At 39.9% G+C, this 27,942-nt stretch overlaps 1 protein-coding gene across 1 annotated transcript; it reads right to left on the reverse strand.

Moving 5' to 3' along the window:
* Window positions 1–638: 638 nt before the first annotated feature.
* Window positions 639–25,591, reverse strand: LOC141015195 (signal transducer and activator of transcription 5B-like). The gene is made up of 19 exons (XM_073489148.1): window positions 25,398–25,591; window positions 23,805–23,939; window positions 22,879–23,035; window positions 21,368–21,457; window positions 20,569–20,746; window positions 19,331–19,461; window positions 17,059–17,210; window positions 16,327–16,482; window positions 15,264–15,443; window positions 14,918–15,005; window positions 13,521–13,643; window positions 11,380–11,472; window positions 9,135–9,341; window positions 8,897–8,991; window positions 6,197–6,339; window positions 5,335–5,490; window positions 5,000–5,051; window positions 2,278–2,385; window positions 639–1,780 (listed from the first exon to the last, which is right to left on the reverse strand). Exons 2-19 carry the CDS (start codon window positions 23,930–23,932, stop codon window positions 1,657–1,659), a joined length of 2,361 nt encoding a protein of 786 aa, XP_073345249.1. The 5' UTR covers window positions 23,933–23,939; window positions 25,398–25,591; the 3' UTR covers window positions 639–1,656.
* Window positions 25,592–27,942: the final 2,351 nt, after the last annotated feature.

The raw sequence follows: 27,942 nt of genomic DNA on the forward strand, positions 1-27,942 counted from the left end.
TGTACACATGAAAAATCATGCCAATAACTTTTTTTTCAGTATATGTTATTATAAAGGAGTTAGGTAAATGGCCACCGCAGTGGAAACCATGCATCAACAGTATAAAAAGTGAGCGAGGATGAATGGAGAGGAATAACTCTAAAATCCTTTATTCTCAGAAAAACAACTTTTTTGTAGATTAAGATTAAGGTATACTCTGCCTATTGGAGCAATATTTAGATAAAATCTGAAGACTATTAAATATTGCTGCTGTGTCATAATTTTAAATAAAACACACAAAAAAGGAAAAAGGAAAAGAATCTAAATAGACAGAATATATCCTTTGTCTGGTACAGTGGACAGATGCATTTTCAATCATGGACAAAAAAATATGAGAAAAATATTATTCAGCTCTGGGTAACAGATTTTCTTATGTATTCAGTTGAGGATTTTTTTGTTTTACTTGTCTGGTTTTCTGAGAATAAGAAGATTTAACAGTTATTTCAGAACTACCTGGTGCATCTTGTCTTCCCTCCACAATTTTGAATTCTCAATAGCATATCTCAAGATGACAAAAAGATACAAAGACGATAATCAGATGGAATTGTGGAATTGACGAGGCTTTGGGGATCCAACTCAAATGGTTAAAAACAGCTTCCAAACATCTGTCCACTGTAGTGGACACCATGCACCAAGGTGTGAAAAGACATCTGTGTGTCAAGTTGAACCTTCTGTGTCAAAATAATAATTAAGAGAAACTCAGCATAATAATGCTAGATGTTCATATTTCTCAGATAGTAATTAAAGAAAGAGATCTTTTCACTGTGATTGTACAGTTCAGCCAAAGCTCATTTTTCTACCTGCTGAGGAAAGAATTCAGAAATACCACAAGAAGAGTGCAGTGTTTTATCAGTCTACGTATGTACGTCATATAGTTAAACATGTGGACTGTACAATAATAAATCTGTCTCCTTAACATGTTCTGTAATATCAACAATCTGTAAAGCACGGCGTCCCTGAAGCGATAGCCTCAAGACAATCTTGGAAAATGAAGGCAATTTGCAATTCTTCTCTAAATACAACATGTGGTCACAGTGGCTGATGTTCAGCAAAACTTACATAGTCTCTCTTTAAAGAATTCTCTGGATTTACAAAATACTAATAACAATTCTGATAAAATTCCCTGTAATAAAGTGGAGATTCAATTTGTCAGCATGTAGTCACATTAATCAATGTTAGCTGTGTCGATTGAAAAGAAGACATTTAGAAGAACTTTAGTTGAAGCTAGCTTTTCTGTTGTGAATTTTCCAGTGCCAGCCAAAAGCTCATCAGGCACATATGAAGGCAAAGCTTACATAAAAGCTGACTGTATGTCTCAGTTCGGTATAAAAATCTCATTGATCCAAACCAGCTCCATACAACAGTCCTGTGAAGCTACACAGGAGAGGACATTAACACCAGACTCCGTCAAATGCCAGTAACACTGACTCTTGATTGTACAGACAAAACTTGTGTGAGAGCTAAAACTTCAGATGAATTGTGACGTGGATCTGTCAGAGTACCTGACAAAGACATTTTCTGCCATGATTGCAGTCCAGTAGAAATGACAGGTGTGGGTGCTTCTGCTAGGTAAGATGAGGAAGACCTGAGCGTGCGCAGCAGGTTCAGGATCCAGGTTCAGGACTGCTGACTGCTCCACTGGTTGGCCATAGGCCTGCGGAGCAGCTCCTCCACATGGCGGGCCACGTCCATCGTGTCGTCCAGGTCGAAGTCTCCATCTGCATCCAACATGGTGTCACTCCTGAGAGGCGACAGCAGAGAGAGACACAAAAATGTCATGAAGGAAGTTGGAAAATTACAAATTCAATTCAAACTGACTCAACAGAGTCAGTTTCTGTTGAAGGAGTTTGGGTGTTTCGGTAGTTCATCAAATACTTTACTGATGAGTTGGCAAAACTTCATACATGGTAGTTTCTTAGCTTGTTCATTTGTTTGCTGATTGTACCTTGATGATGTGGTTTTATCTTTAAATGGTTTGTATGAATAGAATCACAAGAACTAAACTTTTTAACGTTGCATGGCATGACTTTACACTTAAATGATGCATTAGCTGTGTTTGTAAAGTTTGGCAGACTAGCCGGACTATCCGCTGACTGTTAAAAAAAACCTTTTGTCAGTTTAAAAAAAAAGGCTGACGCCACTAATATAAAGGCGGCCTGCCTTTATGGTAGATAGACAAAACTATGAAGCAACCATTAAACCATTGAACCATTAAATGAAGCAAAGGAGTGTGCTTACATTGAAGGGTAGACACCAAAGCTGTTGGGGTGGCTCACAGAGGGAGAAGCTGTCTGGTCCATGAATGTGGTTGCTCCTCCACTGGGTTCAGGGTTTGGGGTGGTAAATCTATCAAAGATAATATACCACACATTATTTCAGCAATTAATACAATGCTCGTGCTCACATGTCTGCAACAGCTCCACAGACTTATAATCTCTTATAATAAAAAACAATTACACAATGGAGAACGCTCATTTCTGACTGGCTGTAATGTCAGTTATAAAAGTATATTGCGACACCATAAATAAATAAATTAAATGAAAGTTTAATTAAATGAAAGTTTAATTAAATGAAACATCGTCCATATCTGTGTATTTTTAAGCAGATCCAGATTCAGATACTGGTAACAAATGTTAAAACACTGTAGTACAGCTGCACAAGGTTTCCTTCAGCAACTTGATTGACAGCAGTTTTAATCGTGACATTTTCCCCCTGTATTACAAGGTTACGAGGTGAAGTTATTGTTATTTTTTCTTTTGTGCTACATCTATTTTATAAAATGGAGTGTTGATGATGAGTTCAGGAGTCTCACAGCCTGGGGAGTGAAGCTGCTCTGTAGTCTGGTGGTATGACAGCAGATACTTCTGTACCTTTTGCTGGATGGCAGCAGGGTGAACAGACTGTGGCTGGGTGGGTGTCGTCTTTTAGTATCTTTGGGCTCTGTGCCGACGTCTCACTTCAGCAATTTCACTGATGCTCTGGAGATGGTACCAGTGATGTTCTGAGTGGTTTTGAGGAGATCACAGCGAGCATAAAATGTGTTCAGCTCATCCGGCAACGTGGCCTCACACATGCTGCTTCTGTAGCCTGTGACATTGTGAATCTCCTGCCACACATCTTTACTGCTGTTGATGTTGAAGTGCCTCTCCAGTCTCTGCTGCCTCCTTGATGCCAGCTTTCAGTCTAGATAGAGCCCTCACCTCTCTTCATCCAGGCTTTCTGGTTAGGGAATGATCTTAGTCTTTGTGATCACCACATCATCAACACATTTCCTGATATATGATGTCATTGAAAATGTATATTCCTCAAGACTGATGTTGTAATCCTGAGTGGCAGCATCTTTGAACATTTGCCAGTCTGTGCACTCAAACAGTCCTATAGGGCTGCTGTAGCTTCATCTGTCCACACTTTAACAGTTTTTAGTGATGGTTTGACCCTCTTTATTAACTGAGAGTATGTAGGCAGAAGAAGCAGAGAAATATGATATGGGAGGCCGAAGTGAGGACGTGGGAGGGCTTTGTATCTGCCAGGAAGATTTGTATACAAACGGTCCAGGATATTTCTTCTTCTGGAGGGGATCTGAACATGCTGGTGGAATTCAGGTAAAGCAGCCCGGTGGTCTGTTTGATCCAAATCATCAGCTACTATGAAAAATCCATCTGGTTGTTTAGTCATGTTGCTGCTGATGACATCATACAATTCTTGCAGTGCATTTTTTAAGTTTGCATCGGGGGAATGTACACAGCAACAACGAAAACACTAGTGAATTCAGAAATTTGACATCTGGTGAACACCGGTGTTGGGTAACGTTACTTTTAAAGTTAACTCATTACGTTACAAGATTACTGCCATTAAAAAGTAACTTGTTACATTATTGTGTTATCTACTAAGAAAAGTAACAGGTTAGAGTACTTCAGAGTTACCAAAAATTACGGTAAAGCTCCTTTACGATACATTTCGCATGTCGGTTATATTGTCCAGACATGTGTAGCGAACTGTACATGAACCTATGAATTTATTGACTCTACAGTCATTTTGTAACTTCTTTACGGCCCACAATCAGTAACTCTGCAGCCTAATATAACATTTACATCTTTATTCTTCTAACAATCTGACAGTGAAATGGGCAGAGGCATCCAGTGTTAGACACAGCTGTTTTAATGAAAATAGTACAACATGGGCTCTTATAGCCAGTATATGATGTTTAAAATGCAACTAATGAACCCGTAAACTATAAGTGCTTACAAAGCACAAATACGATGAAATACGATGCTTCAGGGATTTTCTTTTATTTGTGGGGACAAAAGGAAAAGATAGCAACTTTTTCCAGTAACGGATTACTTTTATTAAATAACAGATTACTTGAATTGCAGAACTAACGTGTTACGTTACTCATTACAACTAAATATAATCCAAGTACTCTAACGGATTACTTTGTAACAAGTTACCTCCAACACTGGTGAACACTGTCCATCCACTTTAATTGCGCCTGAGCACCAAGCGTTACTTATGTAGACACAGAGCCCACCTCCTCTCCTCTTACCAGAGTCCTGTGTCCTGTCAGCTATGAACAATGTCTGCCCATCCAGTTCAATAGCTTGATCCAGGATGTTAGGGGTTAGCTCTTGGTTTAAGTCAGGTCAGCTCAGCTCTGATGCCGGCTCCCTTTTCTCTTTTCTTGGGCCGGTCGCATCCCTTTCGGGGACGTTTTGTCCCACTGCTCTGGCTGGCTGCTTGACAGATGTCTTTCTAATTTCTAATTTGTCTTGAAAGAATAGCAAAATTCATTGCAGACTCCTTTTTTAACTTTTAACACACATATCTTCCTTCCTTGCATCGCGATTTTGGGATTCAAATAGCAAATCCATACTAAACTTCTGGAATACATATTCAGTCCTGTTCATCTGAAGTGATTGAGGCTTACTGAGGTAGTTTAGAAAAGAGAAAAATTTCAACTTACTCTGGCACAACTTGTTTGATCTGTGGTTTTACGTATCCATCCACTGCTTTTGCTGCAAGAGAGACAAAATTACATTTCAATTATTTCAACTTAACACCGTCATCCATGTACTGAGCCTATCTAAACAGTTTAGGTTTTTAAAGCCTGCTTCAACAACACTGAGTTATATAAAAAATATATAAAGAATCACTCCAGTTTTACACATTACATATACATATAGTAGTACTCCCCAAGACCTGTAAACACAGGTAAAGCATATTATTTGCAGGTGTGTGTACTTCGCTCATAGCAATGTAGTATTGATGTGAATACAAATAAACATTGCTGATACATACAGAGTGGAGGGGTGTAGTACTTGGCGAAGACCTCGTCTTTGGGCCGGTCCGGGTAAAGAAACAAAAGGTGGTTCAGGTCGCTGATGCGGTCAGCCAGGGAGCGAATAGAAAAGTCCTTGGTTGTATAAGGCAACAGATTCCAGACCAGCCTCTCACCTACCCAAAGACACGAACAACCAAGAATCACAATCATTCACTACGTTTCCATCACATTTAAGTCGGGCTACGGTCAGACCTTGATTAGGCCATTAAATTGGACTGCTGCCATTGTCCCAGTATACAGGCACCAGTGGAGAATCGATTTATTGACAGAAGTGTGTCCGACTCCACTATGGTAGGTGGCGAAATGCACCATTTCAGCTCCTGCTATGGATTTATGCCATGGACAACTTCCGGGTCAATGCCTGGCGCAGGGGACTGTGGTGCATGCACAGAACGCTGAGGCCAGTTCAGGTCCGACTAAGGCGTATACATGAAAGAGACTTCCAACCGCATTATTTGGGCGTGTTAGTCCATCTTAGTACGATTTCAGTCAGACAAACATCTTTACATGGACATTAAAATTCTGGTTTATATCTGACTAAAACAATAGTCCAACTATTTCTAACATCATGTAAATGTTGTGTTTTTCCCAAAGAACATAATAAAATATTGTTTCAGAGATTGATAGGATTTATATTACATTGCTCATTCCAGTATGAACAAAAAGCCCACAAGTGGAATTAGGGGCAGACACTGACAGGAGCCAAGTGCACTTGGAGCTTTTCAGAAATATTTTGTATGCGTCATTTCTATGACATGTTATTTCACCCTTGGAAATACACTCAGCATAAGAGGGACTTAAAGCACAGCAGCTTGGTACCTGGTTTGTTGGGGTTCTCAGCCACCCAGGCGATGGTGATGCCTCCGATCTCTGAGTCACTGAAGCGCAGCAGGAAGGTGCCGTTGGGTTTGGACATCAGCATGTCCTGCGCCTGCTGCTTGTTTACGAAGCCCAGGATGGCCCTATACACACATTCACACACCATGTGAGTCACTGCATCAAATCCAGTGGCAGAGTCAAAGTTTTTTTATTTGTCTATTTGTTTACATTTGAACCAATTCTTTTTATCCAATAAATGAATCAAAACCAGATGATTTCACAAAGAAGCCTCAGAACTTCAATTATTGCTTTATAGTGAAACTGACTGATTATTCTTTATTTGACTTAATGTATTTAAAGGGGAACTGGACCCATTTTACATGTAGGAGTTCCAGTTATACTAGAGTGCAACCGAATATGTGAAAAAGTAGTATAAAGCCTTCTGTGTCTCCAGAGGAAGCTGTGTGAAGTCTGATAAATGTATTCAAGTGATGTCACATGGAAAAAAAGATGATATCTGTGGTTGTCCTGTATCAATTTGAGTTTGACAAAGTTATATGAGTGCAGTAATAAACAGGTGCAGTACTTTTTTAAGAAACGAATGATGCAGTTTAACTTAATACCCCTGAAAAAATCTTGTTTTTGCTGACATCCAGTGGGCAGACTTCTCACCTTACTGCAGTCATATAGAAGTGTACTTCAGGACACTGCTGGGTGTGGTTACAGGTGTAACACTTCTGACAATAACACCCACAGCCAGTGGTATTTAGTGCTGTGGTTAGAGGTGGGAATGACTTGAAAGATTAAAGCGGATTTATTGCCTGCTGCTAAACTGCTCTTTAACAGTACAAGCATAGGGTTAAGTTCTGGCAGAAAGCTGTCTGGGCTTTCTGCCAAAAATGTAGCAAAATGTTATGTGACCCAAGTTCACTGTCTTTTTAATATGACAGGGTTGATAAACATCGCTTCTGATTGGGCAACAACTCTAACACACCCACCAAAGGAATGAAAATGTATATGAACCGGGCCTGCACAGAATCGATCAGCAGCGACTGCCACACAATACATGTCAGTCAAATCTGTGATCCGGACTTGCTCTGACGTCATGCACACGTGGGCAACAATACCATCATAAAGGTCAAGGTGCCACAGTGTCTCTACACCAACTGCAAAGGCCTGGCTGTCGCCTGATCCAACAGCTGACTGGTGTGACTCAACAATGTGACATTTAAACAAACTTTTTTATTGTTGATGACTCTTATTTATCTGTTTTTGAAGGTTTATTATGTTAACAGAAGACATGCTGTTTGGCCGATGGTGACGTGGGAGACTAAATAGCTTATATTCATTTTATAAACTGCACACAATTAATGTTTATCATAGTTGTTGTCTATATTAAAATTAATTAAATCCAGCCTACTGAAGTATTCAGCAACACAAAAACGTTTCAGATGTGAAGCCCTGACATATCTGCTATATGATGCTGATTTACATGAGAGTTCAGGTCAAATGGAGGATGATCCATAAACAGAAATCAATTGATAGGCTATAGTGTTTTTTATTACATTTTTCTATAGCAGGAAGAACAGCTGAAACAAAGGAGAACAATAATATCAATATATAAATAACATGTGCAACACTACTTCTAGTATTAGTATTTATTATCTTATTATCATATACAATATAATGTTGATTATCAGGTGTATTATTACTTCTTTTTTACTAACTTTCAATAACACAGCCAGTTTAATTTGCAGTGTCTTTGCCAAAACTACTCTTTTCTATTTTAGTTCATTTTTAGTTTAGTCCAGTACTTAACTTGTCTGACTTTGATTGTTATTGTATTATCACTGTTTTTTTGACATTTACTCCTTCAACACTATATATTTTGTACATTTGACTTATATCTAATATTCTATACTGTCTTAAACTGGGTGTGTGACCCTGACCCAGGGAATCCACTGGTTGTTATTGGAATTTCCTTTGGGATTAATAAAGTACCATCTTATCTTATATTATCTTGTGGTGTCATAATTAACAACAATATGAGACTCCATACAAACTGATATGTGTCAGATAACAGTCCAATAAATCAGAATCAGATCTAACAGGATGTTTCTGTGACTTCCTGTACAGACTAAAGGCTGCTAGAAAACTGTCTGGCTGAACTGGCTGACGGTGCAGCTTTTTGGCTCTGCTTCCTGCTGCTGCTACTTTTACTCATCCACTTTCCAGCAAGGCACAGTTCATCTTGAATGAGCCATGAATCTAAAGCCTATTGCACACCTTTTCTCACTGTTTCAAGGAAACCCGTCATTCAGCCAAGAAACTGGTGAAAGCATTGCACACCTTTTCAGGATTGAATGTGCCTCGGGCCATGACCCTGCTCAAGCTTCTCAGCCAATTACAGTGTGATAAATGACCATGAAAAGTGTTAGTAAAAAATATATGATTATGAGAGCAAAATGTATGAAAGACTTGGATTTAAGAGTTAACATTTATAAATATAATAATGTGTGGGTGTAAGAATGAAAATAAAATTAATGTGAGCGTGAGAATATATGTATGTTAAATGGCCAGAACTAATTATGGCTTCCATGGCCTCTCATACTTCACCTCTGTTTTTCCAATATTACTTTTTATATTAGCTTGATCATAAATCACTGTCTGAGTTGTCAACAAACAACAATGAGTCATTACCCATCATTCCAGTGAGGCTTGAGATGTTTCTTCATGAGCTCCACAACTCCATCAAACCACTGCCAGAAAGTGAAGTTGCGTCCAGGTAAGCTCTCCTGTACAAATTAAACACACTCCATTAGTATGTTTTATATTTTTTTTACGTGCACGTGAGCACAGAGCGCAGCTTATCCTTACAGTACAAACGTGTCTCATTTTTACAGTCAGCTGTTGAGCTTTAAAAACAAACTGGCCTCACCCGGTTGAACTGGGCCCAGGATATGGTCATGTTGCGATAGTCCTCAGGGTTGTTGCTGCTGCTTGTAAAAGCCTTCTGTGCCAGGAAGACCAGGTTATCATCTGACAGGCCACGACTGCTGTGCATTTCTGCCTTGTACTTCATATCGAGGGCCTCGCACAGCTGAGGCCACAGCACCTTGTCTGGCACAATGAACGGCACCCTGCCCTGAGGACATGAGGAAGAGCGGTAAACACAGCAAACACACAAGGCAAAGAGTTCAGATCCTCACTCTGTCACTCTGTTTGTTTGCTCAGCTGTCTGACACCCTATTCAAATGACAATGAATGGCAGAACACAACAGGATAAACCCAGGCGGCAGATTATGATTTTACAAAAAACTGTGAGCAGTCCATTGAGAGTAATGAAATATGTATCATGTAGTAAATGGTCACAGTTGAACAGTGAACAAGCAGAAATGTACCACTCTCAGAACTGTGCTTCACAGAACAAGTCTGATGATGATCTTTGTGGTTGGTTATTATCAACAAAAAGACCAAAGCGCACAATGTGTTGTTAATGTCTCAATTATAGCAGCAATGATTAGACAATTAATCAATCGACAGAAAATTAATCCACTTTTTGATAATTCAGCAATCATTTTAGTGATTTTTTAAGACAAAAATTTCGAGCTTCTCTAATGTCTAGACTTGAAGCTTTCTTTGTCAAACATGACTATAAACTAATTGTCTTTGTAGTTCTGGACTGTTGGTTGGACAAAACAGACACCCAGAGATGATACCTCAGGATTTGGGAAACTAAATGGCATGTTGCTCATATTTTTTGAAAAACCAAAACTATCTAGAAAGTATTTGGCAGCGTATGAGATGGTGAAAATATTAGTTGTAACTCAACTCTCATTATTTTCCAAGCGTATTGGTTCCAAATGACTCCAAATGGAGAAAAAGTGCATTTGTTAGGGGACTTTTTTTAAGTGGCAGATTAATCCCCATTTGGGATTTAGTCAAAATAAACTACAGTGTGTGTGCGTGTTCATGGTAATGAAGGAAGATGTTACCCAGTGCAACAGTGTGGTTCATTGATGCAGGGTTTCACCAGAAAGGTTGTTAGGCCTGGCGGCAAGTATATATTGATGGGGTCTTGACACAGTGTCCTTTTTTATGAGGGCCCGGTGCGGACTTAACTAACAGATGTTGCTGGTGAGCTTCACAACCATTATATCCATGTTTTCAACTGACAGGCCCCTTTGAAACTGCTAGTTTAAATACTATCATGACACTTGGACGCTGATTCAATTCAAAACCAATTCTGGGTTGAAAGAATAGAAAAGGGGGCACTGTTTTCAGTCTTTTGCTTCAGTATACTGTGTGCCAAACCACTCACTGGTCAACTGAAATACAATGTGAAACATAACTGGCAGATAACATGAATGCAGCCGCAGCCTTTTTATTATACAAAGTTAACTGCATTAAGTAATAAATTATTTTGAACTAATTCTCCTGTCTGTTTGAGATGAGGAGGGAGGCAGAGTGCTGTGCTGTGTTGTTATTAACACCATGTCTCCAGCAGTGACAGCAGCCTCTGCTGCTGTTAGAACCAGTGAAAGCCATTGCTGCCCATGACACTGATCAGCACAGGCTTTCTGAGATGAAACAGACTAAGCATGTAATTATTTTCATCAAGTCCGAGCTGGGTTTTTTAAGTTCTACAGTGTCTTGGTCAGTTGGTCTTGTTTGTCACTACTAAATCCGCTAACGTTGGTGTATGAGTGACTGTGTAGAAAGTTCACAATATACTTCTAGATCATCTCGCAAAGGTCATTACTGAGTCATTATATGAAAACATGTTTGGAACCATTTGCCTTTTGAAGATGAATTACAAGACGGCTCTAGTGTGTGAGCGCTGTAGATTTTCCAGATGCTGCTCTCCCTCTCAGTTGAGTTCTGCCTTTTATTTCATAATCACGTTAATAACCAACATTTTATGACAAGAGATATCCTTTACCACTGTAGCATATTATGTTGTCCAATACCTGAGAAGCTGACAGGGTGCGTGAGATTATAGGGAAATATTATATATAGTTACCACCTAACATTTATACAAAAAGTACAGTACTTAACCTTGTCTTACTTTTACTGTTATATTGTATTAGGCACTGTTTTTTGGACATTTACTCCTTAAACACTATATATTTTATGTATTTGACTTCAGCATATATGGTAATTGTGGAAAAGAGTAATCTCACCGGCTCAGCAAAGGCATTGTCCCACAGGACCGTTGCCGTGGCATTGTTGTCCTGACTGCCGTGGACGATCACAACCACAGGCAGCGATAAGGTCTGCAGGTTATACACACAACAAGAGGGAGGGTCACAGGTTAAAAAGCAAGTATCTTAAATTAATCAATGATTATCATTGCTGCTGTAAGCACTATTTTCATATTAAAATAAGTGTTAAATAGCTCTTTATTCCAACAGTCAACATGGTTAAAGAGTGTTGGGTCAGTACTCTTTGTCTCTCCTCCCCCGTTCATGCAGTATCAGAGAAAAGACATTTTCTGTTATCTCTGCTTACTTTATCCAATCAGGAGAGAGAACTCCATAAAGAGGCGTTCCTGTCTGCTTGTTAACGTTCACAAAGCAGGATCGCCACATTTACTGACATAGGTGGAATAGTAAAAGCTCCCTGTGACAGCTTATTAGCGATGTAACGGTTACCGGTGTCACGGTAAACCACGGTAAAATTCCCGACGGTGAAGGTTACCGTTTAAGTTTTAATTACCATGGTAACCGCCGCGGTCGATAACCACGGTGTGGAAAACTCGCGAGATACTTTATCCAAGTCTCCCTACGCAGGCGCAGCGTGCAACGTGCGCTTGTTATGTAGTGAAGAAGACATGGCGGAGGGAGGACGTGATAGTAGCGGCATTTTTCCGCCTTCAAAGAGAACCAAATCTGAAGTCTGGGCGTATTTTGGTTATTATAAGAATGCTCAGGGACAGCTGGTCGAGGATGGCAGCCCTATCTGCAGGAGCTGCAAGAAGAAAGTTGTTGCGAGGGGCGGCAACACATCCAATTTACTTACTCATTTGCGCGACCATCGCCCTCAACTGTTCAGCGAATGCAAGGTAAATTAACCTTAAGCTCAGGTGAATGATGTGTGTATGTCGAGTTTTCTCTGTCTAATTTGCTGTTGTCACTAATGTAAACTGACCAGATAGTGGTATAACTGAACGAAGTTGATCCGTGTTTTTGCACGTTATCTGAAACGCTTATTAATTGTAGATTTCACTTTTTAAAGTCGACCTAATAATTCCCCAAATATTGATGCAGAGCTGCAGTGAGGAGGATCTGAGACAAACACGTACTGGGTGGACTGAGTTAGTGAATGCAAACTGACTGAGATGACTGACTTTCATCTCAGCTCCGTTCACCGGAGCAGCGTCTACCTGTGGCTCGGCAGCCATTAGACCAATCAGATTGACCGAGTCCATTGACAACAGACGAGCAAGCAGACAGAGACAGACAGCCAGTATATATAAGTAATATCAGAAATATATAATACTTGTGGATTATTTGTAGAATAGACTATATATAAAGAATAATCTGAAATGGTGAATATAACAAGTGTCTAGATAGAGATAAGTTCATAATTAATTCAACAATAATCCTTTTTGTTTTGATCTAAAAAATTATCCAACCTGTTTCTCACAAAAGTGATATGATCTAGATTGTGAGTTTTGTGGTCTGTTGGTTGCACCCTTAGTATTAAGTAACAATGACAGTAATAATTAATAATGACATTTTCTATTAATTTTTTTCACAGAGAGGGTCTGCTGGCCAATTGAGTGCTACTGCCAGTACATCTCATTCTACCTCTGTAACGCAGACATTACAGGACGCGTTTCAAAAACAGGCTGCTTATACCCTAAGCCTTTTAATATATAATAAATCTATTTAAATATAAATCTTGGTGAAATTATTTCAATTTATCAGTGTTTTTTCAACATTTTGAAGACATTTTAAAAATACCGCGGTATACCGATAACCGTGATAATTTTGGTCACTATTACCGTGGTGTGAAATTTTCATACCGTTACATCCCTACAGCTTATACTACCAAACAGGCCAAGGGATGAAAAACACTTGGAAAAAAGAAAGAGGCAAAGAGAGCTGCCTCAAAATAAGACAGAGTCGTGCAAGTGTGGTGACGTAGTGAGGAAACTCTAGTGTGTATTTAAAGCCTTCCAAAGGAAAATCAAGACAGTGGAGATGAAATCAGTAGCAGATGGCCAAGGAGTAAACCTGACCATTTAATAACCAAACAAGATACCCAGTGTTGTTCAGCTGTTATTCAAGTATAAAAGGTCAAATGTCCATGTGATTACTTTGACATGGAAGACCAGCTCGTTGCCCCCCACGCTGAACTGTGATTCAAACAGAACTGTGAACTTCTCCTCCGTCACCGACTCTGCACCTCTACGGTCCGAACGCTTGATCCGCTTCAGTGACTGTAAACACACACACACACACACACACACACACACACACACACACACACACACACACACACACACACAGACGCAAAGTGATTCTTTTATTACAATAACAGTAATTGTACAATGACAACTGTATAGTAATTGTATTGGGTAGCAGAAGGGTAGGACCGATGAACGATGCCATCGACCATCCCCGATGGTTGATGATCATCAACTACTGAGCCTGATACCATCATAACACTGTGATTTAAAAGGCCCCGCCAGAGAGCACAAAAAAGTAGTGTGTCCCCTCAGAGATGCTGTCTTCCTAGATTAACTGAACAAAATGATGAGCCATTCAGTTTTTTTTCATCAACTAGATGACCTGCCGTGAAGCAGCACTCCAAAAACAGTAGGCTTTGTAAGAGGATATAACTAACTGTGTGTTGTCTGCATAAAAAATAAAAAAGAGATGCCAAAGTGGCAAACAGAATTGCCTAGAGGAGCATATAGGGAAAACAAAATAGGGCCCAGAATCATTGATCCCTGAGGCAATCCCAACCTAATTTTAAGTTTTCCTCAAAATACTAGATCAGATAAATCACGGGATACACAATATAAAGATAATTAATATCTGCATGTGACTCCTTGAATATGTAATAAATATGATGTGTCGAAGTGCCAAAACAACCAGGCACTTATTAACTTTTAATGTGCTCCTGTCCATTGATCAATACATTTTGGTCTTGGTTTGGTCTGACTTTGGTCAATTCCCTGGCATTAGAACATTAATGGATCCAAAATGATGCTTTGTTGGTGTTCGCTCCATGTCTGGTTAGAAGGTTAGATGTCTTTCAATCCTGCATGTTTGGCATGATGTACATCCACCTACCAGTACATTCTCAATGTGGTATTATAAATTCCTATCAATTCTTCCTTCATCCAATGTATTGCAAGGAACCCTACACGAGTTTGAAAAAGGTTGGTCACCCCTCGGTATTTGTTTTGTTGGCGATGAGCCTAAACTGGAGTGGAATGAGCGTAATATGCTCATTAAGGCTTTTTGTTGTAGTTGTTGCAAATCCTACTCTTTGTGCTTTGTGGTTTGTTTTGATTGTTTATTTGTTTTGTATATAATCAACTATACATGTATGCAGCTCTCTTGAAATGATTGTTTTTGCCGTTTAAAAAAAAAGAAAGTGTGAAAACAAGTTTTATCTCACAAAACTGTTTCCGTTTAAATGTGTCAAAATAATGTTGCTTGTTAAACATTTACACGTCTAAAAAAGTTGACAACTAGACCTTACCATGTTTCTGAAGTGTGCACTGAGGGTGCCAGTGGCCTGATGATACTCCATCACACAGTTGTTGTTGAGGATTTCTCCACTACTTTCACTACCAGGGCAGAAGAAAGCAGTTGAACAGGATTAACACATTCAGTGACTGTAGCTGGAGACAACTTCAACCAAGGATGATCTTGATGACTAAACCACCATCAAACTACTTGTTTTGTAACTACTTAATAACACATTGATTACCTTTTAATATCTGCTTATAATCATTCATTATTTTATCTTTGTATTAGGTAAGTGCCCACAAGGTGTTGAGCCAATATATTTATCACAAGTCTGCAAGCTGCCATGTACCCCTCACCTGTGTGTGCTCTCATTCTTCAACAGAGCTTTGGCCTGCTGCTCACTAACAATGACAGCCTTGACCTGAGGTGGGTTCATGTGGACGTTGAGCTTCCCACCCACCAGAAGGCGCACTGTGGCTGCAAACTTGGTCTGGGTCTTTAACACCTGGGGTGGCTGTTTTTCAATGATGAAGGTACTAAAGAGAGGATTGGAAAATGATGGGTTAGTCAACAGACAGTGATAGTGTTGCATGGACATTAGTGTATGGATATAATTTATCTATTCACAAATATAAAATGTCCCTGGCGCCGTGCTGGAATTCTGGCACAGTGCCGGAGAACTTTAAGCCATGTTGTAACTGGTCCCTGACAAATGAGTAAATTTCACATTCACTAATTTCGAATTAAAATGAAAGCTATTCAGTTTATTAATTGATTTGTGTTTCAGCTAGTTAAGGAATTACTGCTTTAAATATTAGATTACTTTAGCATATTATGTTTTCATCAAGTGAATGACATGTTCCTGGTTTGGCAAAAGCTCTGTGAAAATTAAAAAGGATGCCTTCATTTGGATAAAACTGAATAAAAATATGCTGAAACTTGGGATATAAGTGATGCAGGATAAACCTACAATGACAGTTGAACTGAATGGGTCAGAAACACATATCAGACTTCCTGGTTTTAACACAGGTATGAGTCAGCAAATGGAGAGTCTCCTGATTAAGTAATACTGACTCACTTTCTTTTGAGAAAGAGAGTTTGCGTGAGACAGAAGTGAAATGAAAATTGAACTCTATTCAATAATTGTGCAATGTAATATTATTGCAATTCTGTGGTTATGCAGCTCTGTAGATGCAACTACACTGCTGTCTCTGACGAAAGTGATAACAAGAGCTGAAGAGCCCTACACCTAATGAAAACCGTTATCACTACACTATGAGGGTCAGAAATCAAAATGGCATCTCTGGCAAACGATCACCACACAAACCTGCATGAACACACTGGCATCCTCACAAGAATGGAGACTTGGTCACTGTGGCACAATCAGGACTGAAGACAAAGGTACTGTCTGGTTCTCACCTGGTAACCAAGGCAGAGATGATATCAGTGATGTCAGCATTGAGTTTGCTCAGCAGCTCTTCCATGGGGCCCGGCAGAGGAAGCTGCTGGGTTAGATGTTCACAGCGCCGGATCTGCTGTCGGTTCTGCCAGATCAGGTCAGCCAGCTTCTCACACCTGATGGACAGTATACCAAATACCACCACAGGGTGGAAGTAAAAGGGGAGAGGAGAAAATGGGGCTAGGTTCTTCTAATGAGTATACACCAGTCAGACTCAACATTTTAACAGGTCAAGTGATTAACTTTGTTCATCTGGTTTTAATGCAATGTTCTGCTAGGAGACCTTTGGTCCTGGGATTCATATGAATGTCACTTTGACATGCCCCATCTACCCAAACACCATTGCAGACCATGTACACCATGTCATGGCAATAGCACTCCATGATGGCAGTGGTCCTCCAGCAGGACAATGTGCCCTGTCACACAGCAGAATCTATTCAGGTATGGCTGAAGAATGTGACTTAGTGCTCCAAACCTGACCATGAAATACCCCAGATCCTAATCTGATGGCGCATCCATGGGACGCACCAGAACATGTCTACATAGAGGGCCCACCTGAATCGAAAAAAAAGATCTGCAAACTTTCTACAAATACGCACTCACCTGAAATACTTAAAAGAGATTTGATAAACTCTCCACCCTATAATATAATATTCTATTCAAAATGATTATTTAATATGTCTAATACTTACCAGGACTGGAGGACATCCAGCCCCCCCTCATGAGGACCCCCATTGCCAGCCAGCTGCTGCCTCCTTTTCCACTGGATGAGCTCCTCATCAAGGATCAGAGTCTGCTGCTTCCTCAGCAGGGCCAGAGTCTTCTGGTGTTGTTCTGACAGGTCCTGCAGACACACCACCAGCCACACGCTGAGAAACATTTGCATATGAAACACTCAGTATGCCAACATAAACAATAAAAACACAGGGAAACATTAGTTTAACAGGAAACTGGACAGTATGTTTATGAACACTGTAGTAACCTGAAAGATCCACTTCTGCATGAAGCTCTGTTCACTGTTCAGCTTTAGAAACTGATTCAGACTTTAAAGGGGAAATTGACAACACCAGCCACAAACATTAGAACTTTTGAAGGTATACTATGCAGGATTTGCTGGTTGCAAGACAGAGAGAGACATCAGCGATGGTCGAGTGAGATGGAGAGTGGATGAAGAGAGGGAGAGGCAAAGCAGTGAATCAGAGAAACACAACATTATTACCTCCACCAAAAAGATTAAGTTTTCCGTTTGTTTGTTAGTTGGTAGGTTGGTTTGTTCATTTGTCAGCAGGACTACATAAAAACTACTGAACGGATTTCCACGAAATTTGGAAGGCGGGTTGGTCTCAGCAAAGAATAGACACCATTAACTTTTAGTGTGGATCCAGACAAACAGGAATGTTTTCTCACTTTCTTTAACAAAACAGTCAGGTGTATTCAGGTGGCTGGTATCTATGAGTGAGTACAATTTTATATGGATCCTAGATCTGGTGAGCTTAAATGATACAGGGCTATCGAGTTTCATTGGACTGGACTAATGAGCGATTAAAGTGCTGGACAGTGGCAGAGGTATGCTCTCTACTGAATTCCACTTTAGTTTCTGATTTCACCTCCACACAACCCTGTGGATTTTGTTTGAATGCAGCCAAAGTGCCGGCTTCATCCAGTCTGCTGTTTGCCTCTCAGCTCTGCATTGTTATGTAGCTCAGCCCCGTCCTTGGTCAAACAGACACAAAGACCTGCAGCTCTTTATACATACATTACAGACCGAGAGAAGTGGAGAGAGACAGAGACTGCAATGTAACATTGTCGCTGCATTTCTACGGAGCCCCAACCTCCACCGTTCATGCTATTATTGGCCGGGGGCTACACACCCACTGCCCGAAGGCTGACACCCAAAAACGTAATGAACACATCTTAATATTGAGAAAACAACCCAACTGAAGTTCACCAATTCTGTCAAGAGGAGTGGTTAAAAATTCATCCAGAGGACGACCAGAAGCTTGTGGATGGAGATCAAAAGCAGCTAACTGAGGTGAAAAATGCCGAGAAACATTTAAACAAATATTAGAATCACCGTATGTATATTTACGATCCAGCAGATTTGGTCACATTGTCAGAAGACCTATAATAAATTCATTACTGAACCAAACTTCATGAATATTTTTTGTGACAGTAGTTTGTGTTCCTCTCGTCCATCACAGAAAAATGGGCATTGTAGAAATAATTGGAACTCAAGACTGCCAAGTGTCATCATGCCTTATCATGATCGGCTTACCTGTTTCAGGGCTATGAGACACATGAGGGTGTATTTATTAATCAGCACACCATCCAAATAATATTCCACTTCATCCACACTTGCACCTTGCGCTGCAGGAAACACATGAACCAAAATAGCAGGTGGAGACAGCACAAGCCGGACCACTAAGTGCTTGTTGTTGTGCTTGTGTGAATAATAAAGGCCCTTTGCTGCACTTCATTAATTCTCTTCATGCTTAAATCAATACAATACGCTGTTAAATTCAAATACTCAAGATGCCCTGTAGAACGCCACGTGAACATGTGATCTGATAAGGTGCCGTTAATATCTACACACTGAAAATTATAATGTAAATAAGATTTATAACAACTAACTCCTAGTTTATGCCCCTCAATAGCCAGCAAAAGATGGATAATTTACTGTATCAAATGTCTTTTGAAGTTGAATACAAACCCTCAAATGTGTGTTATCCACTGTCCATACTGAACCTGATTCTATCGGTCAGCTGACAGTTCAAAGACTGATGAATATCACACTGATCACTCACTAACTGGTGAGAGTGTAAAAGACCCTACGAACAAAATTCAGGAGCCTCGTAAATACCTTTCCTTTCCTGAATTATCTGTGTTTATACAAGATGTACCAGCATTTATCATTGCAGTGCTACGATGTGGGCGTGTGTGTGTGTGTGTGTGTTGTCTTCATACAAGTCTATATTTCTGCAGTGTGCTGGCCTCTCTGGTGAGCCAGGCCTCCACAGTGGCCCTCTTGGTCTGTAGGGTGGTCTCCCGCTGGGTTCGCTCAGCTGGAGGCAGTGAAGACAGGCTGCTCAACTGAGCTAACAAACAGAAGCAAGAGACAGGAAGCATCATTACAATCACCAGATAGACAACGTAGCCTTGGTAAGTTTTAACCAGACCCTGACCTCAGACACCTATCTACAAAGACTTGTGTCAGTCAAACAGGCTGGTGATGTTTCAAATCAGTCCTCCTTGGCGGGGCACAGACAGAAAGCACTGAACTGCTGGAGTGAATGTTTTGATCTCCAGTGAGGGTTTAATTCAAGCAGGAGTATAAATTTTGATTTTGTTGCAATTCGTATTTGGTGAATTTACTAACCAGTGAATTATCACTGGGTTTTGTGATGCTTTAAGTTACAGGTGTATTTAGTAGAAACTAATTTTTTGGATTGGGACCACCTATTAAACACCAGGTGAGCTGACTAAAAAAATCTCAAACATAGATTGCAGGACCCCAGACAAGGTGTTTCACCACTACTAATTTTTACGAGTCAAGTTTTTCATAATAGCAGTAGACTAGTCGTCATGCAGGCCTGACACTGACATGAGTGCATTACAATAACAGGATAAATAATAGACCTTACAAAATGTGCACTGATAGCATTTCAATTAATTATAAACAAGGAGGACAAACATATTTTTATATTAGCTGGCGCACTGGTGCAAAAAAAGTCCAGCTGACAACATTACATGCTGGATAACTGATAAGATGCAATTTAGGGGCACCAAATGGTGATCTATGTATGAAATGGTTGTCTCCTCACAACGCTGCATTTTCATTTAATTTAACTAACTACTCATTGGTCACATCTCGTCTGCATACGGGGACCGTCTCACTCCCTTCTTCTCTTGGCGATGGAGAGGGGGGCAGCATGAACCTTGCGGGTAAAGTAACAAACGCTTAGAATAAAAAACGTGTACATATTGAGGAAGTGGATCAGTTGATTGAATGCAGAACATTTTGTTTGCTTTTGTGGTTTCTTTTATTACTGTGGCGGCCACGGCAAACAGTACCAACAGAAATGCTGCTGCTGGTGTTTCGTACTATGAGGATGATTTTAAAAAACTAAATCACAATTAACAAGTCACACAGGTGCTCCTAGGATTAATATTAAGCCGCACTGTCTCCAAAAATATTCCTTTACCCTGGATGCGCAGGTTCTCCTGGTACTGGATGATGAAATACTCCTGGCTGTGCTGCAACTTTCTCAGTTCATTTTCAGTGTCCTGTGTGGCCAGGCGGAGCTCCTCAAAGGCCTGATTGATCTGCTGGTGGCGCTGTGACAGGCTGTCCATGGCCTGCCCCCCACTCCCACAGCTGGCCTACACAAAACATTTAGAGAGATCCAATGTTGCCTGCTTTTAATCAATTTCTCTTTTTTCCCCTTTAGTTGGTTCGACCAATATCATGACACTAATACATGTGATTTATTGTTCATTAGGGATGTAACGATAAAAAACTATGGTACGATATCATCACGATACGATATTTATTATGAAAAATGACTTGAACAAATAATGTGTACAGCATTTATTATTTGTATGCAATTTGGCTTTTTTTTTTAACTTCCTTCTGCTTTCCGTGACCTCGACTGTGACCTAAGCATGTGTGAAAAGTAGCCATTGGACTATGTACAATTACAAAACAACACAGCAGCCAGTAACAATCCCTCCCTCCCTCTGGTTGTACAGGGGGACTACCAGGGCACCCAGGGGGGTGTAACAGGGGAGGACAGCTGAGAACAGGCAGGCTCAGCTGCGGGTCCCACCGATCTCCCTCCCTCTTGTTGTCCAGCAGACTACCAGGGCCACAATAATCTCTGTCAGTGTCACTGACGCGTTATCATTTGGTATATCGTTACATCCCTACTGTCCATGCATAATGGCTAACAGCATTATTTCATCCTGTTTCGGACGTGTTCATATCAGCCTTCCAACACTTACATTTGTAGCTTCTTGAACCAGCCTCTGCTCTGAGTGCAGGATGTGTTTTATGCAGCGCACCAACTCCAAAGGACAGCGGTCATAAGTGCTCTGCAAAGATATCGCACGCATGCATGCACACACACACACACACACACACACACACACACACACACACACACACACACACACACACACACACACACACACACAAGCATAAGATCATGTCAGTCCAATAGCATACCAACAATTTCTTTCATGGCTGTTGTCTTAATAATGAGACCTGTTTACAATTGTAGCTGTGAAAACAACATTATGGTGGTAATTACTTAGCGCCCCTATATTTCCCAAACCCTGGGCTGTGGACCAGGAGTGAAAAAGTTAAATTTGGCAAAAATAAAGAACAATAATAATGATCTTACATTAATGCCAATCAATCCTGTCACACCCCCAACAACAACACAGGTCATCAGTGGACAAGGGAACAAGCTGTAATGTTGAACAATCAGTTAAGAAAGAGTGTAAATGAGAGAACTGAGTTTTATTTTAATTCCAGCAAGAGAGAATGCTAATGATAACAATGTATATTATATTGTATGTTTTTTCTTTACTGTAAAGTCATTTACCTGCTATTTCAACAACTGATTTGAGAAAACTAAACAGTCGAGTGATTTAAAATCCATCTGAAGAGTTGTTTATGTACCATTCTGATTCTTCAATAAATAAATTAAGAGTTGTTCAGAGATGATCCATGCACCCCCAGTGATTGGCTAAGAACCTTTTTCAGTTTTTGTAGATGTTGAAGCAGTTCCAAGAAACTTTACACTGATACAGCTCTTTGTGGCTTTTTGAATTTATTGCTTCTTATGGCTCAAGAAAAATAACAAATACACATACAGTGTTTCTGATGTCCGCAAAAATGTATTCATTGTCTTTTTTTGCTTCAGTGGGCGTTACATGAGCTGCAATTCTGACTGTGCCAAAACACACGAGTGAAGGTTACCCACAGGAAAAATTTGTTTGAGACGAGAGAGTTTCACTAACAGCTGACAAATGACATCTGCTTTATGTTAACTGCACAAATTGTTTCAGCATTATGCTCCAGTGACATCAGGGTAGGTTTATTCTCCCTTACAGTAGCTGACTGGTACTCAGTGCTTAATTTGTAAATCAAAAGGTCCTGGTAAAGGGTGGACAGGGTGCTGTCCTGGTGGGTTAGGTGGAGCAAAAAAGTCAGGGGACAAATCATAAATCCACAGTGCCTGGACAAAGCCTTGGGGCTAGCAGTTAACACAACTAAAACTGTTGTTACAAACTGACCACAACTGCAGCATTTTTTTTAATCGCAATGTCACAAAACTTTGTATATCCTTACATCCCTATTAAATATAATACAATATTTATTTGATAGTGTCCTTCATCACTATCAAATACATTTTGTATAATATTTAAGGTGCCGGATCCTATTAAATAGATGCTGGTTCCAATCTGAGAGGTCCCAGATCCTGTTCCGGCAGGAGCTCTGCTGGTACCTTGAGCTGGCTGGCGTAGTGGCCCAGCTTGATCTTGAGCAGAAAGCCATCCTCTCCTCCCTGAAGCTGGGCTTTCTTCTGCAGCTCTGCCACCAGATTGTCCAGCAGACGCTTGGCTTTGGTCTCCTCAGATGGATTGTCCAACTCTACTGAATCCCTGTCAAAAGCAGGAATGGATTTTCAGATTTTTAACCAATCCAAAACCAAAGTCAAGATCAGTGTGGCTTCACTAAGCCAAGCTTTTAATGGGCAGTCAGGCTAAAATGCCCCCCGGGAATTTGGTTTGTAAATCATCATCGTATATACTGTGAAAAACCAAGATCATTTTAACCAAATCACACGTCCTATTGTACCAAGTGTCACTGTACACAGTAGTAACAGCAGCTACCTTATAAACTCTCTCCAGAGGTCTGTCTGACCCCAGATGTCTGTTACCTGCGCTTTTTTTCGAAACACCTCAATGTTTTGATGATTCAGCATCACAAGGAATCTAATGATGGACTAATACATATGATGATAAACAGATAAAAAACAAAGCAAATCCTCCTCTTAGCATACATCCCAGTAAGAAAGAGGAAAACACTATAGTTTTAACAGTTTAACAGAGTTTTCACTATGAATTGGTGTGTATTGGTGTTTTTTTTATAATATCTTCCTTTAAAATACAACTGGACATTGTTATTTCTGCAAATTGTCTATTTATTACCAAATGATTTATCAGTAATACAGTTAAGATTGAAGACATATGCGTGTGTTGTGCTGCATGACAATTCAAGTAGTGCTCCTAAATCTTGTGCTTGTGCTCCTATAATTTTTGAGTAGGGAGCACCAGTACTGTGCTACTAGTAGAAAAATCCGTCAGTCTGGAGCCCTGGAGTATATTTGAAAAATCTGAATAACAATAGAGATGAAGGTCTACTGCCTACCAGAGCTGGCTCTCAATCCACTGGGCCAGATAGTGTCGCACCTCAATGGGGAAGTGCTGTCCATACAGTGCCTGCATCTGGTGCAACGCCTCACCCTGCAGCTGCTGGGCCTGAATCCACATTGCCATGGTGCTCCTGTGGAAGCAGGAGGAGGGCAGGAGAAGAAGCCAGGGAAAGAATGAGGGCGAATGAGAGGGATATGTTATGGTTATGAGGGAAAATGACCAAAAGGAGATGAAATACAGAAGAGCAGAAGAGAGTAAAGTTGAAGAGAAGGAGGTGGCGAAGAAGATAAAGAAAACAGAGCGAGAGGAAAGAGTTATGACAATGTTTTATTGGTAAAATGCCTTTCAGTTCAATGAATTTCTTCCAGACACAGGAAACGGTGATGTCAGTATATAACATATCTGCCAAACTGGTGAGCAGTTCCAAAGGGAGGCAAACGTTTCCATTCATCTCTTATGAACACTTTACAGACATCCCAAAAATCTGCAAAAAACTGCACCGCACTCACCGTGGAAAATACAGTGCACACGTCCTACAATTCACATCATCTGATTGAAACCTCATATTCCATTTAGCAGACTGATACAATGTGCAGATGTATTTGAATTAATTCATCCAGGCAACAGTAAGAATGGATCTGCAATTTTCTACAATTTTTCACGTTACTAGAAGGCAAAACAAATGTACCCAGACTGAAACATCTCAATCATCAGCAACACAATTCTAACATTTCATGAGTGTAACAACTATCAGTACATGGACTCTACTGCAGTCAATAACTGAGCCCATCACTGTCCATCCATCAAACTATAAAAACAACAGAAATTTAAAAAATCTAATTAATCAACATCCAATATCATATATGTATGCATTCATTTGAGAACCACTGCCTTAAGGCATCGTACGTGTTATTCAACAAGGAAAGAATCTCTTGAGTGAAATGAAATTTATGGTGGATTTCCACTTCACTACAATTTGGCAACTGTCAGACATAATAGTAAGAAGTATGAAGCAATCTCTTGGTTCTGTGTGCATTACTGCTACTGTACGACAAATGTGTCCAGAAGAAGAGCGACAACACGACCTGTACTTTGATAAAGCATGTCATTTGGCCGAGAAAACAGATAATTAAAAGGATAACGGTAGTATCCCTGTGTTACAGCCCTCTGTAGGAGGGCTCGGTCTGACATTAGGCTGCACGAGAAAGCGGAACGCTTCGTCTGCAGCTGGAAGCTTTTTCGCCCACTAAGTTTGAGACATAGCTTAACTAGCCTGCTAACAACACTGCACATTGAGACTAGCTCGTTGGTAACCATAGATTATATACAGCAAACTTAATGGCAAACTCTGATTAATGATGAGCACATGAACACATTCATAATGGAAATGAGGTGAATTTAAGTTACTTCAGTGGGATAAGACAGCGTAAGGTTAGCTAGCTGGGTAAAGTAAGCTACTGTACTAGCTAGCATAGTAGGATAGGAGAGCTCACTGACACAGTAACGCTGCAGCCCCCGACCAAAACTTCACTTTCATTAGCCAATAACGAAGCTAGTTAACAGCTAGTTAGCAACGACTTAAACTCACCTTTTAAGAGACTGCAGCACACCTTACAGACACACCATGGACCGGCAGCAGACCGCACACACACGCACACATACAAACACAACCTGTAAACCTACGCTTAGTTAACATACATGTCATATCGCTAACTACTTTAACGCCTTCTGGTTTCTGGTAAAGCAGCTGTTCCTGACCAGCATCAAGCCGAGAATCAGTATGAAAACAGCTTCCGGTTTTAAATTTCAAAATATAAAATCCTGTCGACACACAATGATACGTCAAATCGGTTTGTTAGCCGGTAATTAGTTCTGTGGTAGCTACTTTAATATTTATATAATATACTTCACTGATGAAAATGTTAATGATGGATATTTGTTCTGGTTTTAGTCCAATAATTGTAAGAATAACTATTTTTAAACTTTAATTTAAGTACAGAAACACTCCATTTCCGGTCGTATTCATGCTAAGTTCAGGTAGCTTGGTTCAGTCCTGCGAGCTCTCTATTTCCGCTAACAGCCCCACCTCTGTGATGAGGAGTGAAGGAGAGCAACAGCCTGCTGCATACACAATACATAATATAACACATTACATAAAATGGAGACAAAAAAGGAGAAAATAATATATTAAATTGTTATTATAATATTGTTAATATCATTGTTCTAATTTCACATTTTACACATTTGAATTAAATGTTTGTGTTTTCTGTTTCCTTCTATTTCTAAATGAATTTGGGGTTTGTTTGACGTTATATGTATTATATTGTATGTGATATATAGGATATCATAATTCCAATTGTTGTGAAGTGCTGTTGCGTGATACACAGTTGCTGTGGGTTGTAGTCAGGTACCTTTAAGACTGGACAACTGTTGCTTACTGGCATTGAGACATGTGTACAGTCCTACTGGAATAACGATCTATGACTAATCAAAACATTTCATGACAGCAATGAATACAAATTATTGCAAAAACAGTGAGTGGATTCTACTTTTTGCCTTTTTATGGTCTTTTTAACTCTGCAATATTATTGCAATGTTTCTATGTATGACTTTAACATGAGCTAAACCATAATGTGCATGCTTGACAAATCTGTATCTAAATATGTATGATAATATAGACCCAACGTAAATGGGTTTTGTAATCAATATTTCATGTGTCCAGTCAGTTTGTCTCCTAACATTCAATAGAAATACAAAAACTGTGAACCAAATAGCTTTTATTTATTAAATCATTAGTGGTTAAGCAACGTTATACAGGAATCAGGTAACAACAAAACAAAAGCAAGGAAACAGTCCATTGACACAGACCTCAGCACAGCTGCATGTTGTTACTGCTTTCACAGACATGGCATTGTTACTCCCCTTTGAATGGCTGAGCATTAAACCACTGAAGGAATTCTCTTCCACTATTGTGCATTAAAAAAAAAAAGGAATATTTTATCCTTGCTCACATGTAAGAGTGCCACATCTGCATTCGTTGCACTTTGAAATTTGAGCAAAAATAAAAAGTATTTGGCCCAAAAGAAGCAGATGGGGTGAAGGCAGCAGAAAGCAAGATACTCTCTAGAAATGAGATCAAAATGCATGATGATCTGCATCGGCAGTGATTCACATTATATACAAAAAAAACAAAACAAAAGTAAAACTGTGATGTGTCTGAGCTAGAAGCTGAACTTTGACAGAAGAAATACTGCGGCAGTATGGTTGACTTTGACATCAGTTACATCAGACTGTATTTTCTCTTCCTTTGGATTCACAAACGTATGTGTTGTCTATCTCTACATTAGCCCTTTGATAGACTGATGACCTGACCAGGGTGTGTGCTCCTTCACTATGCAGGGACAGGCTCCAGCCCTCGCTAACCTGAACAGAATTAGGTCTGAAAATGCATCAGTGGATGGACATTTATCTTGAATAAGCAACAAAAATGCAGTCAAAGCAGAACGTTTAAGAATGACAAACATTAGTTCTTGAATCCATTCATGCAAATCACTCATGAAATACCACCAGTGGTGGTGAATATATAAAACACATTTATACATTTTGTTCAAACAAGTAGCGGCGGACAGTAAAGGAAACCTATTTGAATTAAACGGTCATTTATAAGAGAACAGTTGGACATCATGCAAAAATGCACTTTACATTTGGAGCAGAGAGAATGACAGTGAGATAACTGGACACTAGGGGTCAGTGTCAGTCCAGAGCAACAACATACTTGTTGGGAAACAGTCCTATGAATAGACACTTAATAAAATGGGTCCACTAGAGGTTTGTGAGTTTATTTGTGAGACACATCTTTAAATAGCACATAACTTGTTCGAAAGAAGAAAATTCCCATGAGGGAATAATCAAAATGATTATCACTGACGAGTGAAACGTACACTGTTTTTTGTATCTTTGCAGACCTTCATTTTCATGGGAACTTGTTTTTCTTTGGGAACACTGGCAGTGATATGTTACATAAGAGTATTGCATGAAAAAAGAAGTGCTGAAAGGACAACTATAAGGCTACAGTCTGACAGTAAAAAAAGGAGAAGGTGAAAAAGGTGTAGTGTGAACTGTCTTCACATAGA

Source organism: Pagrus major, chromosome 20, assembly GCF_040436345.1.
Source record: "Pagrus major chromosome 20, Pma_NU_1.0".
Lineage (NCBI taxonomy): Eukaryota > Metazoa > Chordata > Actinopteri > Spariformes > Sparidae > Pagrus > Pagrus major.